This window comes from Mytilus trossulus, chromosome 14 (assembly GCF_036588685.1).
Source record: "Mytilus trossulus isolate FHL-02 chromosome 14, PNRI_Mtr1.1.1.hap1, whole genome shotgun sequence".
Classification (NCBI taxonomy): Eukaryota; Metazoa; Mollusca; class Bivalvia; order Mytilida; family Mytilidae; genus Mytilus; species Mytilus trossulus.
Genome location: NC_086386.1, coordinates 77,834,982 through 77,855,867, shown reverse-complemented (window position 1 = coordinate 77,855,867; position 20,886 = coordinate 77,834,982). Strand labels below are relative to the sequence as shown.

The 20,886-nt window shown below is 31.4% G+C and overlaps 1 protein-coding gene across 1 annotated transcript; it reads left to right on the top strand.

Annotated features, from left to right (window-relative positions):
* The first annotated feature begins 7,393 nt into the window (after window positions 1–7,393).
* Window positions 7,394–11,644, top strand: LOC134698095 (uncharacterized). Its single transcript, XM_063560386.1, has 3 exons — window positions 7,394–7,409; window positions 9,685–9,905; window positions 10,188–11,644. The coding sequence occupies exons 1-3, from the start codon at window positions 7,394–7,396 to the stop codon at window positions 11,610–11,612; spliced, it is 1,662 nt and encodes a 553-aa protein (XP_063416456.1). The 3' UTR covers window positions 11,613–11,644.
* Window positions 11,645–20,886: the final 9,242 nt, after the last annotated feature.

The following is a 20,886-nucleotide window of genomic DNA, read 5'->3' as shown; positions in this document are numbered from 1 at the left end:
AACCATTAAGTTCTATATTTTTGAGTTTAGAACGACGTTAATTTTGCAAGAAGGAGGATAGATTTTTCGTAATGGCAAGCTCAAGATCGAATCTGGATGATTTATTTTCACGAAAAAAAATACATTAATTTATCTACGATATAGGTCATTAAATTTCATAGACATAAGTTCAAGACTAAATGCATCGTTTATTTTTCATAGTTTCATTCCATTGAAATATTACTTCAAAATTACATTTTTTTTCTGGTAGATCAAATTCTCATCTCATGCATAACATTCATGATATATTTGTCAGTTTTTGTTAAGGTATTAACTAACCACTCTTTGAACATCATTGTATGACCTATATAGTAGTGGACAAATTATGATGTTAAATTTTCTAATAAATTTGAAATGACATAGTAACTATGATGCAAACGTTTACTTAGGACCATTGATTGATGTTGTTTCTCTTTTGATGTTACTTTTGGGCATAAAACTCCTTTGTTTTTTAGCATAATGTACAAATGACAGATTTGAAAAGGTATTTTTTTTTTAAATTATGACAGGTCAGAGCACTTTTAAATTGAACTCACTGTGTCATTTTAGATATTAGTATTGATTAATAAAAAAAAAAACCACATTAAAATAACCCACTATACTAAAAGTTCAATGCCACCAACTGTGATTGTGATGATAATTACCATAAAACAGTTAAATACGACAATGTGAAATACAAACATAAGGATTCAATATTATAAGTGCTACGCAGGGCTTAGCAGATTTCGACTTCTTAACGTATAGATAGCTTGGACGCTAAAAGGATCTGAATAGCCAACAATATTCTTGATGTAGAGAATGAGAAACATTGTCCAATAGTTTAAAATGAATGGTTATTATTTGGATAGATTAGCTATTTTGCACATCGTCCAAAATAGGTAGCTATTTAGGACATATAGAATGACTAGCTGCTACGGTTTTTAACGCTTTCCTGGTGTACATAATTATAGCTTGATATCTTTGATAACTCTTTATAATGTACATGATGTGCATCATATATATATGCGCTGCAATTAACGTGTTTTTCTTACAATTTGTCCGGATTTTTAGTGCTTTACTGTCAAAATATGCAACCGACGTACTTAGTCGGAAAATATTAAAACTTTTGTAATGAATAATATGAAATAAAGAAAAAGTATGTTTGGTTGCAGTCTTGTAATTGACTGCTTCGTAGGCTTACATTCAAAACAGCTGATCTTTGAAAATAAACAAATAAAAAAAAACTACATAGAAAAAAAATCATGTTCATATCATGTATGTACTAATGTGAAATTATGATTGCCACGAAGAATAAAAAGTAACGAAACCCTGAAGTCGAAACATTTTTTTTCTACTTTCTGTTTGCTGTTCTTAATAGGCCGCACCACTTCCTGTAAACATGATATCCTTCCATTTCCTGGATTGATATCCCCAAAAGATGCAAGAGTTTTTTTTTAAATCTATATATATGTTTCTATTCAGTATAAACCTGTAATCAAACAGAAAAAAATTAGTCCAGAAAAAAATTCAGAAAAAAATGACCTATTTTGTTTCCTTCCATGTTTTGAAATGCACCGGATACTGGAGTTGAAAAACAAGACTGGAACTTTTTATCGTTGCTACTATTTCGTATATAATACAAACGAAATATTTCGATTGTAAAATATATAGTACAAAACCATTATGTCTCTAATTTGCAGCTTAGAATTTATGGGTTTTCTTTTATTTAGTCGACATTTGAAGTCGCGGTTCTACACACACACCATTAGACAAATTATGACGTAAACAGTAAACATATCAATAAGAAACATGCTACCATCTGCTGGAAGAAAAATCTGTAATATATACATACTTATATCGCTTCTGTGTATATATGTTCTTCTGTATTTGTATAATTAAATACTCGATTGCATGATGAACAGTATGACTGTCACATCATCCTTAAGCTTCATAAATGTGTTTAAATACACTACAGATATAAAGATTTAAAATCACGGTATAACTTTCAGTTGGTAAAAATTGGATTTTATAACTTCAAGAAAGATGGTAGAAAGACTAAAGACTAAGCAACACGAACCCCCCATTACACTGGGGTTAATCGCAGGTGCTCTGGAAGAGTAAGCAGATCCTGTTCGACATCGCAATATCTTTGGGTAAAAGTTGTTGTGCTCCGTGTCGAGATATCACTGTAACTTTGAGATGAAGAAAAGCAACGAAAGCGCTAAATCTTTGCTTTTTGTGCGTTTTTTATTATGGTAAATGTACTGAATTTGTGTCATAGATGGATACACCATATCTTTTGTATTTCTTGTATAAAAGATAAAGATGTACATCAGTCGATATTGTGTTATAATCTTTATGACTATAAAAACAGACTTCTGTATCATCAAAGAAAACACATTATCGCTATTTTGTGCATTTTTCTTTTGATCTTTTTGTGTGATCATTTTCATATCATATGAAATGGGGCATTAATAGACAAGTACTTAGTACTTGACTTTGCTCTCTTTTAAATTCATTTTGAATAAATAAAAAATTCCACAGATTTATAGATATTTTTTTTATATCAAGTCACCTCAACTGCAATAACAAACTTAATGCAGAACTGCGATTTCGTCATTTCGTAATTGATAAAATAAAAAAACGTTGTTTTGTGGTCTTCATCTGTTCTTCCTTTTCTATATTTGGACAAGATGAGAAGTTTAAGGTACCTGTTTAGATGTTTACAGGGATACTAAGAAAAAATCTCAGCAGTCTTGAAATGTAATTATGTGTCTAATATTAAGAATGCCATCTTTTTATTCATTTTTTGTTCAAGTCATTGACATCCTTGTGATAGCTGCTCTTTTGCCTGCTTTTTATATAGTGTTTAGATTTACGACAAATGGTCTTGATATGTTGAAAAAGAGGGTAAGCAACTATTAAACATGTTGTGTATCGGTATCAAGTCAGGTTATCTTCATCATAAATTGATTGTTATTGTCTGTTTGACCGTGGAAGTCAAGCGCTGTTGTAAATTGGTCAGTTTTACAGTGTGATATGCTTGGAAAGGGGGATTGTATTCACCTTTATATATAACCTACTTCAACACATCTTAGTCCCGATAAAACCATCTTGATCTTGTTTTAGTTTGTAGCCCTGGATTTGTCTTCTCTTAATCGATTTAACGATTTTTAACATCGGTATACTACAGTTGCCTTTATTTGATTTAGTGTTGTGGGATTCAACGAAATACTAACGTGTCTCTTGCTTATTTATAGAAATGTCTTGTGTTCTTTACACATGACAATAAAACAAAAAATCTTCCATTTTCTTCTCTAGCATGTATGGACTGTTGTTAATCTAAAACACACAACAACAAAACATACCGGCAAAACAATGTTTAGAATTTTCAGTCATCGATAATGCAATGTGTAACGCTTAAATACAATGTGTGATGGTTATGCAGTTAACGTCTTGAAGATAGGTCGAAATTATCAAATTAATCCAGTCCTTTATTTCTCTTCATTTTTGTCTACTAAATTATAAATAAATATCAATAAATGTGAGAAGATTATATTTTGGCAGTCACAGGACATAATGTACTACAGCCACTTTAAACAACTGAAGTGTGTACATCATATCAACCTTATACATGTTATATTAACTTGTAATAATAATATTTAAAACGAATAACCACTTCAAACTTGTTACGTTGATGGTGAAACTTTGAGCAAAGGTTATTGCTGTAATTTCTTTGTAATATATACATTACATGAGTTTTAACACTAGTTAGACATTATTTCCTTCGTAAATTGTATTTGAGTTAATCCTTGCATGTACTTTACGGATAATTTGACCCATTTTTTTCATTTTTGGAAGAAAAAAAAGTAACAACAAAAATTCCCTACCTTGTACCTCAACCCGCTTTATGTCCGTTCATATCATTTCCGTTTATTTTCAAAATATTGTTGAACTTGTGATTTCTACGTAAAACAAGATGTAAAAGTTATAAACTTATCCAAAGAAAAATAACTATACATTTATTAGTGAAAAACACAGCAATAAGTATTGCGTAGGTAGTATTGATATACTTATATCGAGTAGTAAACTAATGAAGACTAACAAGTTTTCATGCTAACCTCGACGGACCAAACAAGATGACAGGTATAATTTAAAAAAGTTATTATTATGGTCTTTCCACTTTTCTGTGGAAAGACCTATTGATTTATTTTGGATTATTATTATTTTCTTTCGTCTTCCGACACTTAAATTTCTTGCGTACAAATTTTGGATCGCTTTTCCGTATCACAATGTTCACAAATTATACATTTATATAAAGCCTAAATCATCATATACTTTCACATCAGTTTATAGGATATCCTAAATAATTGGTTGTTATTTAAAAAAACGTAATCATTAAATAGTGCTCGCAAAGCATATTAAACCTAGATTATAATATTTTAAAGTAACATCGTAGGACGACCTAAAGGCATGAATATTATTTTTATAAATAAGTTAAAATTTAAATGTCGTTTCCGAAATTTGAAAAGGAGATCCAATGTTTCTAGATTATTTTATTTCTACTGACAGTTACCTCAAATACTATTTATAATAGCTTTTATATAAGCAACAACAAAAAACCTGAATGTCTTTAAAAATGCTTTGTAAAAATATTCGAAAAATCAACATTAAATATAAATTATCAGTTCTGGGTCCTCATTGCTCAATTTATTGCTTTATTGTGACCTGTAACTGTTCTTATTTGAGAGTCTCTTGTATACGAAACGCGCGTCTGATGGCCGATTTTAATCCTTCTGTGTATGAGATGGTTTTTTTTATATGAACGTTTAAAACATAATTGTACAGTTTCACAGTGATGTTTATTAACCAAAAAAAAAAATTCTTCAACTGCTTCTTCAAAATTTGTTTTATAGTTTTTGTATTCTTCTATATGCCATTCAATTAAATTTATTTTATAAACCAGTAGGGAAACTATAGAATGACATTTTAAGGAAACTTGTTCGTTGTCTTAAACCTATCATGTGCACACTGATTTGTTTGAAAAACTTGCAGCGTGACGTATGAGAACATTCAGATCGGAATGGAACATTTTTGTTTGTATATTTACAAAAAAAAGGTGAAAAAAAATATATTTTCGGAAAATTTCATATAAGGAAATACTTTTCATTCTATCATGCTATAATCACATGTGGAGCAGGATCTGATATCCTTTTCCGAGAACATGATATAAACCTTGGTTTTGTTGTGAGATTCGTGTTGTTAAGTCTGTCGTTGTCTATGAAGTGTCTTCAGGACCTGTTTGTTTTATCATTGTTTTTTTTGTGTTTTTTCCCTCTGACCTTGTCAATTTATGTCGACTTTAAAGTTAAGCTTATACTCTTTTGTCTCTCGCCCTTATTCTAACATTTTATAAGATGTACATAATACACATCGTATTGTAATTAATCGAATTCATAATATATTATATTTTTTTTCATTTTCAATTTTTTGTATTTAACTCAAAAATAATCAGAACTGTTTTTGGTCTGTTATCAGTTGATTGAATTGGATTGTTTTAATTTGAAAATGCCTGTACAAAGTCAGGAATATGACGCATGACAGTTGTTGTCCTTTCGTTTTTGATGTGTTTTGTCATTTGTTTTTGCCTTGTGATTAGGGACTCTCCGATTGAATTTTCCTCGGAGTATTTTTGTGATTTTACTTTTTAATCTGACAGACCCTGATTCAATTATACAAAGGTTAAAGTTTCTATTGCCTTCTGTAACTGCGAGTTCTACTAGATTTGTAGTGCTACTTTTTTCATCTTGATCATTTTCTCTTTATTTATATCAATTTTCAATCATATGTTGCACTTCAGTGTTCTGTTCTTTCGTTGTTTTCCTCTTATAGTTGATGTGTTTCCATCGATTAAAGTTTGTAACCTGGATTTATTTTCTCTAAATCTATTTATGACTTTAAACAGCGGTACACTACTGTGTGTTGCCTTTATTTGAAATATATTCAAAAATTTTCTGACAAAAATCTAGTTAACTATCTGAAACTCACAAGCGCGTTTTAATTAATTCTAGAATATAACTTCACAGTACCCAAACTGCATATATTTACCAAAACAAGCTGCGGAAATCGTACAATTTTCATGAGAAATTTGTGTTTGTATAATTTGCCATTATGCACGTCCTTCGACATAGCTAAATATACCCAAATGGCTAAAAATTGATCACGTTATATTGCACCAGATGAAGTATCCATTGAAAAGAAATTCAGGAAAACGTCTCGTGTGACGTTCACAAAATGTCAACCTTAATAAAGGAGCAGTTAACTTATGAAACGGGCATTTAGTTCTCCTACAAAATACAAAGAAAGCGTAGACTCTTGACAAGTTGTTCTGACAATGTTAGGAAATGAAACAAAATATCAGTTGTTCGCAGATGTGAGATTAAGTATTGATAAAATATAGGAACTCTACATTATCTACACAATAAATTAAATAATCGAAACTTTTTCTGTTTCTTAAATAAACGTATGTTGAAAAACTGTCGAAATAGGTGCAATTTAAATTTCCTCTTGTTAGTTCCATTGAATATAAAGTTGATAAATCAAACGTTCACCCTTAATGAAAGGGTTTTCCTAAAATTTGTTACATTAATGCGATGCAATTAGGAATATGACTGCTGTTCACATTCGTTTCTATGATTAGTATATTGTTGAAATGCGGCGTAAAGCAACCAAAAATCAACCAATCAATCAATTATGATTGGTGTACAGATGGGTACAGTCCTAACCTGTAGTTCAGTGTTTGATTTTTTCCGGTTTTATGGTTTTCACCTTTTTGGAGTTAGTTTTTTAAATTATTTTGGAATATAATATATACATTGCATTATATGTTATAAGTGTTAAAGATTATGTTATTCAAAATAGTGTTATTGTCAAACTGTTTTTTTTTATAAATTAGAAAACTTAACTGCATTTTGATATATGAGGACAATTTACTGTACTTTTTATGAACGTTAGTAATCCAAATACCCATTGAAGAATTAACAACTAATAGCACAACTCGATCAATAGTTTGCTTGCGTATGTGATCCTTTTTAAAGTACTATGTCAATGGCAGGTGCCCTTTCTAATTTTATATTCAGCATTTTGTGAAATAAGCGTCCTTGTACTCTACCTAATAATCTACACATGATACGCATACTGTTAACATTGTAATTTAAAGAAATTGTATGCGACTGTTGTACAAGTGAGACAATTAGCTACCTACAAAATCGGGTTTAATCCGCCATTTTCTACATTAGAAAATGCCTATACTAATTAAGGAATATTACAGTTGTTAACTATACATTTGATGTGTTTGAGCTTTTTGTTTTTCCAAATGTCCATGGAATCAGGTACTTTTGTTATTTTACTTTTTATAACCCTTCTTCACAAGACCGGTTTATTTCATGACCGTGACCTGAACTATGGCTAGTCATTTATTTTAAACTGGATGGATCTACTCTTAACATGAAACGTGTTTTGAAAAATAGATAACGATAGAATGTGGCTCTAGTTCAAAAGGGAATATTTTCGTGGATTATGACCATTCTGCTTTGTGATGCAGGAGTGTTGTTTTTTGCAAATCCATCACCTTAATTTAACTGTTCAAAGTTGAGTGATGCGAGAAACTAATACAATATGATACAACATCTTTGTATGCTAGCATCAAAGGAATGATAACCAGCTTCAATGTCTATGTATGTTCTTTTGGTATTTGCTGGAAATTGTTAATCCTCACGTGTCCTCTCTTGGCGTTTTACATTTCATTAGTCTATTTTTTCATTAGATTTTTCAGCTCCAATGATTTCAATACTAGTATCTACAATTTTTCTTCTTTTCAATATAGTATGGTCATAAGTTATATTATATATATATACTACAGTTATATCGTAAGAAGGTTACTTAGGCAAACCTGTAAGTAAAAGAAATTATGTATTATATTCATTTATTTTATGAACATGTGCATGTCTGATTTCAACACTTGGTGAATATCTAAAACAGATAGCAACACTGACTTGCAAAACAAGTTGCAAATGTATCAAAACAATAGTATAAATAGTAATAACAAAATGTACTGTGATGTTTTCGAAATCTTATTTTCAAAATGGCCACCTTTCAAGATGGCCACCAGTACTTCAATATCCGAGGCCCTCAGGTGAAAGCCTTTATCATGAGTGATTAATTCATCAAAGATAATAAAAAGTAAAATCACAAAAAAAAACCTGAACTTAGAGGAAAATCAATTCGGTAAGTCCATAATCACATGGCAAAATCAAATAACAAAACGCATCAAAAACGAATGGACAGGAATTGTCATAATCCTGACTTGGTACAGGCATTTTTAAATGTAGAAAATGGTGGATTAAACCTGGTTCTATAGAGCTAACCCTCTCACTGTAATGGCAGTCTCATCATATTCCGTTATACTTACATTGATGCGTTAAATAAAACATTGTAAAGTTATGAATTTTTTTTATTAGTAGACAGTGTTCTAAAAAAATATTCATTTCAGTTACTATTGAAAAACAACCTTCCACAAAGTTTAATTGATTGTTAAAATAATAATGTTAAATATATAAATACATGCATTTCAAAATTGCTGATAAAACTCATTAAAAAAAATATATGTTCAAATATAAATCAAGAATTTTGGGTCATGAATGCTCTTTCACTTAGTACTTTAACCTATTAATCTGAGCGTCACTGATGAGTCTTTTAAAGACAAAACGTGCACCTGTCTTAAAAATGCAAATGTTGGAATTAATGAATGATGAATATTGGCATTCTCCTGAAGCTATCTTTTTTATGCTTTTATGTCAATTTATTAGTAGATACCAATTCACTCATATATTCATTATAAAGATTTATATCTAAAGATTATGAAATATAGATTTGTTTTACCGCAATCGATTTATGACTTTGGAACAACGGTATACTATTCCTGCCTTTATTTATACAAACACAAAGGCTTTTATCATATTGCAGATTCCAAGAACGTTAAAATAAACCTTGTAGTTTTCGTCTCTTCGAGTGGCATTAAAACGTCTGTATAAAAATTGTTTCGACCATTTCTAATTTTTGAGTAATCTGTTCACAATACTTTTAGATCATATCAAAACTCAATCCGAAATATCCCAAATGTTATATAACAAAAAGTATCAATATATATTAACACACGATCAAAAAACGTGCTGTCATCAAAACACTAAAAGTATAAGAATCGACATGTCCTGTAACCAACACCAGTAACATACGAAACGATATGTTATCTTACCAACATCATAAACATACAAACGAAATGTTCTGTAACCAAAAGTCTTAACAATCTTATCTTAAGATACTGTTATGCAAAGTAGCTTGGATAGATAAAATAAAAATTAATAAATAAAGTATAAAATTAAAATATAAATATAAAAAAGAAGATGTGGTATTATTGCCAATGAGACACTCTTCCCAAGAGACCAAAATGACACAGAAATTAACAACTATAGGTCACCATACTGCAACATCTTCAACAATGAGCAATTCCAATACCGCACAGTCAGCTATAAAATGCCCCGAAATGGTAATGTCAAACAGTTCAAACGAGAAGGCAATTCTTAAACATTGTGTAAACTTCTTTTACAGAATCAGCAACATTTTATGTATCAACAGCGCTGTACCAGTATCTATGTCAGAATATTGTTGGATCAGAAGAGCACGTAAAAACAATCAGAATGATGAACACTGTCAGAGATCATTACCAAAGCAATGAGAAATGCATAATGATAACCAGTGGTAGTTTTGGAGAGGGCCTCGAGATGCGAGGAAGTGATATCGATATCATGTTGGTTAGAAATGACATGGAGGTCAGTGAAGACACGCCCATTTATTTAAATGTTGATAAAATACATTTTAAAATGGACATGGCAGATACAAAGTCCGGTTATACTAAGTTACGAGTACTGCACTATACACACACTAAGATCTTAAAATTATGCTATAATAGGAAGGGCAAGGATTTCTTCTTTTCAAGCCTTTTATTTAAACAAGGATACTTAAGCAACTTGATTTCGACTGTGCACGGGCCATGTATATCCGATGACGATGACAAGTTAGACGTAGCATACTGTTTACATAGTAAACTATAGATAACACCAGCAAAACCATGGATAATACGATCAAATAAATCATGGCCGAAATACGATCTTAAACAGGCAATTGTAACACACGGGGTTCTATTTGTACCTATTGGTGTCCCAGGATCTTCTCAAGAAGACTTAGAATGGCGCATATCATTTTCCGTTGGAGAAAAACTTCTTTTGTATTCCTTTACACATACACAGTTACAATGTTATGCACTTCTGAAAATTCTTTTGAAAGACGTTATAGCTTTAGATAGAGAATGTAAAGATTTGCTCTGTTCATATTTTATGAAAACAATTTTGTTTTGGGTATGCGAAGAATTGCCTTTATCAATATGGAAACCTGAAAACTTAATATTTGGTTTTATGAGATGTTTCAGGAGGCTTATATATTGTGTTGAATACGGAGTTTGTCTGCATTATTTCATTCCAGAGAACAATTTATTTGAAAATAAGATACATGGACACGAACAGGAAACCCTTTTAAATAAATTGTATATTTTAAATAGTTATGATTGGCAATGTATCTTATTTTCAGACCAAATTTCGAGATTCTTTGCATTGACATATAATATAAACATGGAGTCATGTTATTTACATATCAACAGCGTCGAAAAATTCATAATATCAACAACATTTAGGTTAGACAATATAGATTCGAATTATGAATTTCTTTTAAAAAAAGGGATATATAAGTTATTATTCTGTGAGAGCTCAAAAATCAAACACCTGTATACATTCTACGTGTCAAATTACTGTTGCAAATTTGAAGATTTACTACCAAGTGATGATAGATCCGGTAATAAATCTAATTATGAAGACTTCAATACCTATACAAATACTTTGCTACTGAACATACGTCCTGACGCTGTATCTGGATGGTTGATGTTAGCTTCGTTTTTCTACAAAAGAAAGCAATTCAGTAAAGCTCTTTACATCGTCCAGTATTCTATATCAAAATGTTCACAGGAACAAATTCACATTCCAATGAATATTTCAGATATTCATAATGAACTACTTAGTTTACATTTGTACAGGAAGATGACTGTTGTTCAGTTTTGGAGATATTTGCTTTTAGATTATGTGATGTTTGATGAAGACTCTCTGTTAATACCTACTGAATTAGAAATGGAAGTGCATTGTGTATTGCCTCCGGTAGTATATGCTCATTTCCTTCGTTTTCTATGTCATTATCATCTACAAAATAGCTGGCAATTCCGGGATTCACTTCGGGGTCTACAGTTGACTATACAAGAAAACTCGCGTATACCGGGTGCTAATATGAAAAGTAAATGTTACAACATCCTAGGTATATGTTTTCAATTGTTAGGAGACACCGGATCAGCAAGAAAAGCCTTTGTGCAATCTAAAGAATTATTTCCAGATGAAAAAAATAACACTGCATTTCAAAGGTTATCAATAATAGGCTGAATGTTAAAATATCGTGAGGTGAATTTTTACATACGCTTGTGGAAGTACACCACTAATTCATGGTCCCATTGCTTTCTATGTTAAATTCCTCCGTGTTAAGTAGGCACACCAAAAATACCTAAATATTCTACATATTTGAAAGTTACACTCATGTGTAGGAACTATTTTGTGTTAAATACATGTATGTATTACTTTCTGGTATGTGCTTTCTGGCCGGGCCTGAACTAATGGTGTTACACCTTATAAGCAAAATGAATTTCTATATCTAATGCATAACATTAAACAGTTGTATTTAAAAATTTATGTATTCTTAGTTATTGTATGCCTCATGATTTTCTAGTCTTACACATGATCAAAAGTCATATGAATAATAATATTAAAATTAATAACATATTGTATTGCTGTCTCACATATTGATTGGTTCACATATTATACAATAATATCCAAACGTGCAATCAATACACAACCATGTCAATAAACTCATCATAGTCCAGGCGCGCGTTTCGTCTACAAAGGACTCATCAGTGACGCTTGAATCAAAACATGTTTACTTTTCTACATTGGCTAGAGGTATAGTAGTAGATCTCATAAACATGTTGGGATCTCATAAACATGTTTAACCCCACTGCAATTTTGCGCCTGTCCCAAGTCAGGAGCCTCTGGCCTTTGTTAGTCTTGTATGATTTTTAATTTAAATTTCTTGTGTATAATTCGGAATTTAGTATGACGTAATTATCACTGTACTAGTTTACATATTTTTAAGGGGCCAGCTAAAGGACTCCTACGGATGCGGGAATTTCTCGCAATATTAAGGACCTATTGATTCCTTTCGACTGTTGGCTGCTCTATGGTCGGGTTGTTGTCGCTTTGACACATTCCCCATTTCCTTTCTCAATTTTATTAAAAGGCCAAATAAAGTACGAAGTTGAAGAGGAAGGAGGACTAAAAATTCTTAAAAGTTTTGCCAAATACGGCTAAGGTAATTTGGCGAATGAGACACATTGCACATAATACACGTATATACAAATATGAAAATCTAACTATACTTTGAAAGTCTTTATAGTTAAAACTAATATATAAGTATAAAAAAAGATGACTATGGTTTAGGTATTTGAAAGGGCAAGTTTTACCATTAAATACATATACAAAGACTTTCTTTTAAAGAAAACAAAATATGTTGGTCGTGGAAACGAAATACGCTGGACACCACACGTTGTACGTTTGCAATCAAATTAATAATTGAATAGTCATAAACCAAGACGTGGATCCCCGCCATTTACTCAAACATTTGACATGAGGGTAATTGTTTTCCCTATCTCAAAACTAGTTCATATTCATACAATCAATAGCCCTTGGTGAGTTACTTAGAACATACTTTATTTGTTCAAATGAATTTTTGGATGCCTAGCAAAAAATAAAATCACAAAAATACTGCTTGGAGGAAAATCAATTCGGAAAGTCCATAACCACATGACAAAATCAAATAACAAAACGTATCAAAAACGAATGGACAAGAACTGTCATATTCCTGACTTTTACTGACATTTTCAAATGTAGAAATTGGTGGATTAAACCTGGTTTTATAGTGTTAATCCTCTCACTTTGATGACAGTCTCATCAAAATCCGTTATATTTACAATGATGCGTTAAATAAAAAGACCATTCCTTTTTTTCATTTGAAGTGCCCGATTTTCATTGAATTTTTGTAGTATTTGAAGCAAAATTACATTTTGTTATCAACCTGTTTAAGAGAGGGACGAGAGATACCAGATGGACAGTCTATCTTATAGATCGAAAATAACTGACAACGCCATAGCCAAAATAGAAAAACTAAAAACTAAGCAACATGAATCCCACCAATAACTGGGGGCAATCTGTAAAGTTTTCTATTCCCTTCAACATTATGCTATGAAACAGATAAAACAGAATATTTTGCGTTGCAACCATACTATTTCAGTTATTTTATGTATGTATATAAATTATAATCTGAGTTCAGTAGTTGCCGTTTGCTGATGTGGTTCATAAGTATTTCTCGTTTCTTGATTTTTAATATAGATTATTAGATATAGACCCTAACGTTGCAATTCACGTTTGAATGGTTTTACATGGGTCACTTTGGGGGACCTTTATAGCTTGCTGTTTGCTGTGTGCCAAAGGTCCGCGTTGAAGACCGTACGGCCTTCAACACAGAGCCTTCGAACCACAAGCTATAAAGGGCATGATAATAAGGCAAATGTAAATGCATGCAGGTCCGCCATAGAAAAGGAAATTTTCAAGCGGAGCAAAGGATTCCATTATCCATGTGTTTAAAATCTTTTTATCGATTGTAAGTATTATTCATAGTGTAAATTAGTATGATAGTCTCAAGCCATCCAATAAATGCAATTATTAATCATTTTTGTTAACAGTTTTATAAATAAACGGTTCTTTTCATTATCTCGCCATTATGTTATTATTTTCGCACATCGATGTTGGGAAATTTATTATTGACAATATATGAGGCATGTAAGGGCGGATTCAGGAATTTTCAAAGTGGCCGTAATTCCAACAGATTATATATATCGTCGAGTGTAGCGTGGTGAACATTTGTTTGACAATTTGATGCTAAAAAGGCGCGAAAAAACATGATAAAATATCTTTCGGGTCATCAAATGTTGGAAAGGGGGAGGGGTCCAACCTATACGCCGCTTTGATCAGGCACTATTGTGATATAATTAAATCGTTTTCCATCTTATTATTCTGTAAACAATAAAAATAATTTAAAAAAGGCACATCGGCGAAGCTTCATATTTCAGAAGTTAGACAACATGACTGCACTTTACTTGCACACATATATTTGGTATATGGCCATTGCCCATAACCTTATTTTCGTAGTCCAGTTATTTGCTAAGAATGTGAAAAGCTGTTTTATTTAATGAATTTCACATGTAGTTAATCATTGTTAATGGTTAAATATGATCAATGTTAACAATCCATGTTCTAGTCCATATCTCTAATGTTGGGGAATCAGTATAAAAAGAAATCAGAGTATGTGTTTAATTAATGAATATGATAAATTGCCATTATTCAATACAATACTAGCAGATTATAACGATAGTGTTGTTTTTTTTAAGGGGGCGGGGGGCGTACGCCCTTTATGCCCTTACCTGGACCCGCCCCTGACTCTATTCGTCATCTTTATTTGCATTTTCTCCGTTAATCTATAACGATTATAGAAAATATAGCACCTCAAAACCGAAAATTGTAATATAGGTATTTATGCCGTCTTGGGTATCATAAAAATTACAAATAGATCACACACACACCTTCCTTTTCTCGGCCTGTTAATGTTCCGTCACAGTTCTGAATATCAGATACCATTGAATCCAAACCTTTATACCGGGGTAGTTTAGACACAGTGTACATATGCTGAGTTTTTACTAACAATGTCACATAAAATAATTCTCTGGAATTGTAATCTTGGCAAACTGAAAATATGCCCAAAAAAAACAAACGTCCGAAAACTATTCTCAAAATTCAACAAAATTTAACCACAGAGTGAATATTTGTTGACGCCGCTGATGACTGAATGTAGTTTGGTTCGCTAAGTCTCGCGCTTTTGCGTTAAAATTTTACGGTCGTATAAAATTGAACAGAAAACAAGTATGTAACACATACAGGCTCCTTATACTTGGTACAGGCACATACATAAAGAATGTTGTGGGGTTAAACATTTTAGCAGGACCCCAACCCTCCCCTTAACCTGGGACAGTGGTATAACAATACAACATAAGAACGTAAACCTGATAGAGATTTTAATGTAATAAAATTAAGAGAATCATTTAACCAAAATCGAATGTCTATCATCAAATAGAGCTGTTGGCTATGAACTTCCCATAAATGCATGTCTCAATTTTGGATTGCATGCTGATTTTTAAGGAGTTTCAAAACTTATAAAACTTATAAAACCACCATTTTCCAGTTTCGATTGACAAACACTATAGAGTAAGCACTTTTGATGTACCTTATATTCCTTAATTCTTAAGTTAACCCTAAAAATCCCTACTCCTTTACTTTCATTTTTGGTATCTTGAAATATGTCTTTAATTTTAAAACAAAAAAGTCAAGTCAGTAAATAGTTGTAAAAATGACAAAAAAAATCAGTAATCACTGAATCAACTAGTAAATACATGTAATTACTAAATTGGCAAGTAAATTACAAGATAAAGTGAATTTTATTACACCGTTTTTTAGCTATAAAAATGGTGCAATCTTTATAATTTGTTAATTTTATATGATATCTATAGTTTAGGCAACTGAAAGTATTCGTTTATCTAACTAGTGGTCATAATTCCCCGTAGACAATAACATTATGAAAAAAAATCAATGATAACTGCTCTCTGTGGGATAGTTGATAAGGCCATCCAGCTGAGCTGTCCGCAATTCTTATGCATGCAGGTAATAATTTACTGTTGTAATTCCTAATTTCACCTATTTACTGTAACATATACATAAATTAGACTGATGTCTGTTTTGAAATTGTAAAGTTATTTATTGAACCGAGTATATTAAAGTTGTGAGTAAAAAATACACAAAATTTAAAAACAAATGTTCATTTCTAAGTCTAATTCTAAGGTCAGAGTAAAGGGATATATTTTAGCATTTTCCATAACAATTGCGCAAGCGTGATTCTAACTTCCGGCAAAGCGCAAATTTTGGCCTCCGTTAAATACTTGGTATCTCATGTCATATGACTTATTACCACAAATACAGAATAAACCAACAACGTACTTTTTAATAAACCGAAAAACAGATCGGAGGCAGAACGTATAATTTCCGGAATACGATATTAAACTATATTAAAACGGCTGGCTGGACGTGTATCAGTCTGCGATATTTTGGGGAGTATTATTTTATTTTTAAATAAATTATTTCTTGTTAATTTAGAGAAAATATTGTTGTGCATAAATAACCACAGTAGTAAATATTGTATATTGAAACCATGAACCAATTCATTACCGTTTATAATAGGCTTTTCTTGTGTGTGTGTAGGGAAGGGGAGGGTGTGTTATCTTTTTATAATACAAATTTATTATCACAATTAAGCTCGTCGATATATAACCTATTGTGAAAGAGCCACTCTCACAGAAAAGTATTTCTGGTCTGAAAATCTTTTCAAGTTTTAATTTTGACATATGACCTTATGAGTATAGAGGGGGGCTTTTATTTTTTCTCTCTTTTCGGTCTTGCCTTTTTTTTTTAAAGTATTTTCTGATTTATATTTTGCCTAAAATGTCTCATACTGCTTTGGTGTCAAAAACTCCTGTCCTGCCTTTATTTATTTATTTTGTTTATTTTATTTTTTACATAATTGCCCCCCCCCCTTTTTTCCCCCAAAAACTTTTTTTTTAAATCAAATCAAATCCTGTTTGAGATAAGGTTCAATCTGTATTCAGAATATTTTTTTTTTGTCATGTCAAAAACTCCTGTCCTGCCTTTTTTTTTTTTTTTTTTTTTTTAAATATTTGCCCCCCCCCCCCCTTTTTCCCCAAAAATCTTTTTTAAACAAATCAAATCCTGTCTGAGGTAAAGTTCAATCTGTATTCAGAATTTTTGTTGTTGTCATGTACACCCCCTTCCTTGCTTATATACAGGACTCTGATGTCATATGTATACATGTAGATGAATATAACTGTATAACATCAGATCCCTTGCTTGTATACCAGAATCTGATGTCATATGTATATATGTAGATGTATATAACTCTATGACATCAGATCCCTTTCTTATATACAGGAATCTGATGTCATATGTATAAATGTAATTGTATATGACACTATGACATGAGATTACTTGCTTATATACAGGAATCTGATGTCATATGTATTTATGTAAGTGTATACAGTGGCGGATCCAGAGGGGGGGTTCCGGGGGTCCGCACCCCCCCTTTATTTTGGCCGATCAATGCATTTGAATCGGGACATATGTTTGCACCCCCCTGCACCCCCCCTTTGCCCTGGGCTAGCACCCCCCCTTTCGAAAATACCTGCATCCGCCACTGGTATATAACTGTATGACATCAGATCCCTTGCTTATATACAGGAATCTGATGTCATATGTATATATGTAGATGTATATAACTGTATAACATCAGATCCCTTGCTTATATACAGGAATCTGATGTCATATGTTTATATGTAGATGTATATAACTCTATGACATCAGATCCCTTTCTTTTATACAGGAATCTGATGTCATATGTATAAATGTAATTGTATATGACACTATGACATGAGATTACTTGCTTATATACAGGAATCTGATGTCATATGTATTTATGTAGGTGTATATAACTCTATGATATCAGATCCCTTGCTTATATACAGGGATCTGATGTCATATGTATATAGGTAGATGTATATAACTTTAATACATCAGATCCCTTGCTTATATACAGGGATCTGATGTCATATGTATAAATGTAATTGTATACGACTCTATGACATGAGATTCCCTGCTTATATAAAGGAATCTGATGTCATATGTATATGTGTAGAAGTATATAACCATTATACATCAGATCCAATGCTTATATACAGGAATCTGATGTAATATGTATATAGGTAGGTGTATATATAACTGTATAACATCAGATTCCATGCTTATATACAGGAATCTGATGTCATATGTATTTATGTAGGTGTATATAACTCTATGACATCAGATCCCTTGCTTATATACAGGGATCTGATGTCACATATATAAATGTAATTGTATACAACTCTATGACATCAGATCCCTTGCTTATATACAGGAATCTGATGTCATATGTATATAGGTAGATGAATATAACTGTATAACATCAGATTCCAAGCTTATATACAGGATTCTAATGTCATATGTATAAATGTAGGTGTATAGAACTGTATAACATCAGATTCCAAGCTTATATACAGGAATCTAATGTCATATGATAAATGTAGGTGTATATATCTGTATAACATCAGATTCCTTGCTTATATACAGGAATCTGATGTAATATGTATTTATGTAGGTGTATATAACTCTATGACATCAGATTCCTTGCTTATATACAGGAATCTGATGTCATATGTATTTATGTAGGTGTATATAACTCTATGACATAAGATCCCTTGCTTATATACAGGGATCTGATGTCATATGTATATAGGTAGATAGATATAACTGTATAACATCAGATTCCAAGCTTATATACAGGATTCTAATGTCATATGTATAAATGTAGGTGTAAAGAACTGTATAACATCAGATTCCAAGCTTATATACAGGAATCTAATGTCATATGATAAATGTAGGTGTATATATCTGTATAACATCAGATTCCTTGCTTATATACAGGAATCTGATGTAATATGTATTTATGTAGGTGTATATAACTCTATGACATCAGATCCCTTGCTTATATACAGGGATCTGATGTCACATATATAAATGTAATTGTATACAACTCTATGACATCAGATCCCTTGCTTATATACAGGAATCTGATGTCATATGTATATAGGTAGATGAATATAACTGTATAACATCAGATTCCAAGCTTATATACAGGATTCTAATGTCATATGTATAAATGTAGGTGTATAGAACTGTATAACATCAGATTCCAAGCTTATATACAGGAATCTAATGTCATATGATAAATGTAGGTGTATATATCTGTATAACATCAGATTCCTTGCTTATATACAGGAATCTGATGTAATATGTATTTATGTAGGTGTATATAACTCTATGACATCAGATTCCTTGCTTATATACAGGAATCTGATGTCATATGTATTTATGTAGGTGTATATAACTCTATGACATAAGATCCCTTGCTTATATACAGGGATCTGATGTCATATGTATATAGGTAGATAGATATAACTGTATAACATCAGATTCCAAGCTTATATACAGGATTCTAATGTCATATGTATAAATGTAGGTGTAAAGAACTGTATAACATCAGATTCCAAGCTTATATACAGGAATCTAATGTCATATGATAAATGTAGGTGTATATATCTGTATAACATCAGATTCCTTGCTTATATACAGGAATCTGATGTAATATGTATTTATGTAGGTGTATATAACTCTATGACATCAGATCCCTTGCTTATATACAGGGATCTGATGTCATATGTATAAATGTAGATGTATATAACTTTAATACATCAGATCCCTTGCTTATATACAGGGATCTGATGTCATATGTATATAGGTAGATGAATATAACTGTATAACATCAGATTCCAAGCTTATATACAGGGATCTGATGTCATATGTATAAATGTAGGTGTAAAGAACTGTATAACATCAGATTCCAAGCTTATATACAGGAATCTAATGTCATATGATAAATGTAGGTGTATATATCTGTATAACATCAGATTCCTTGCTTATATACAGGAATCTGATGTCATATGTATACAGGTAGATGTATAACATAACCTTGTTGTTCAAAACAAAGAAACTTGGGGTGAAAAGAAAAATCAAGAAACTAACAAATCAAAATTGATATTGAATTCCTGGAAGCATTGTTCAAATGCTTTTTGTGGTCTCTTCACCACTTTTATTACAGCTTAAAAGTGAAGGAATTTTCTAAATCTGTTTCGTAGTTGGAGAAGAAAATCGATATATACCTTTAATATTTAGTGTTTTGTGTACTTTGTGTACTTTGTGTCAATCTGTCCAGCCTTTTTCAACAGATCTATAGTTTTTCTTCTGTTGTCCTGTTACCCCACTGCCCCCAAAATAGGGAGGATAACAACCTCACAAATATAACTAAATTCACCATATGCGCTTTGATACTGTAGTTTGCATGATTGTTGTTGTTGGTTGTACCAAAAATTTGTTTGTTTGTAAAATAAAATTTTCATTTTAATAGTTTCAAATAGTTTTACATTTTGAGGTGTTTTATATACAGTATGTGTTTGCTCTTATTGAAGGCTTGATTGTGATCTTAATTTGTCAACATCTACATTTGTTGGTATCAGGTATATAGTGTTGTCTTTGCCAATCATACAACAATTTCTTATTTCAAAATAGTTTTAATTTTCAATAATGTTTGGTCAATGAACACTTGATGCATAAGGACAGAAACAACTCAGGGTATAGAATGAAGAAAAGAGACACAATCAGAAATGAAACCTTAATAAAAGTACATTTGAACTTTTCCACAGCATATTGAAGCTTTAACCAATATTAAAACAAAATATATATCTTTATATTTTTTATTTCATAACAATGATGGAATATTTCA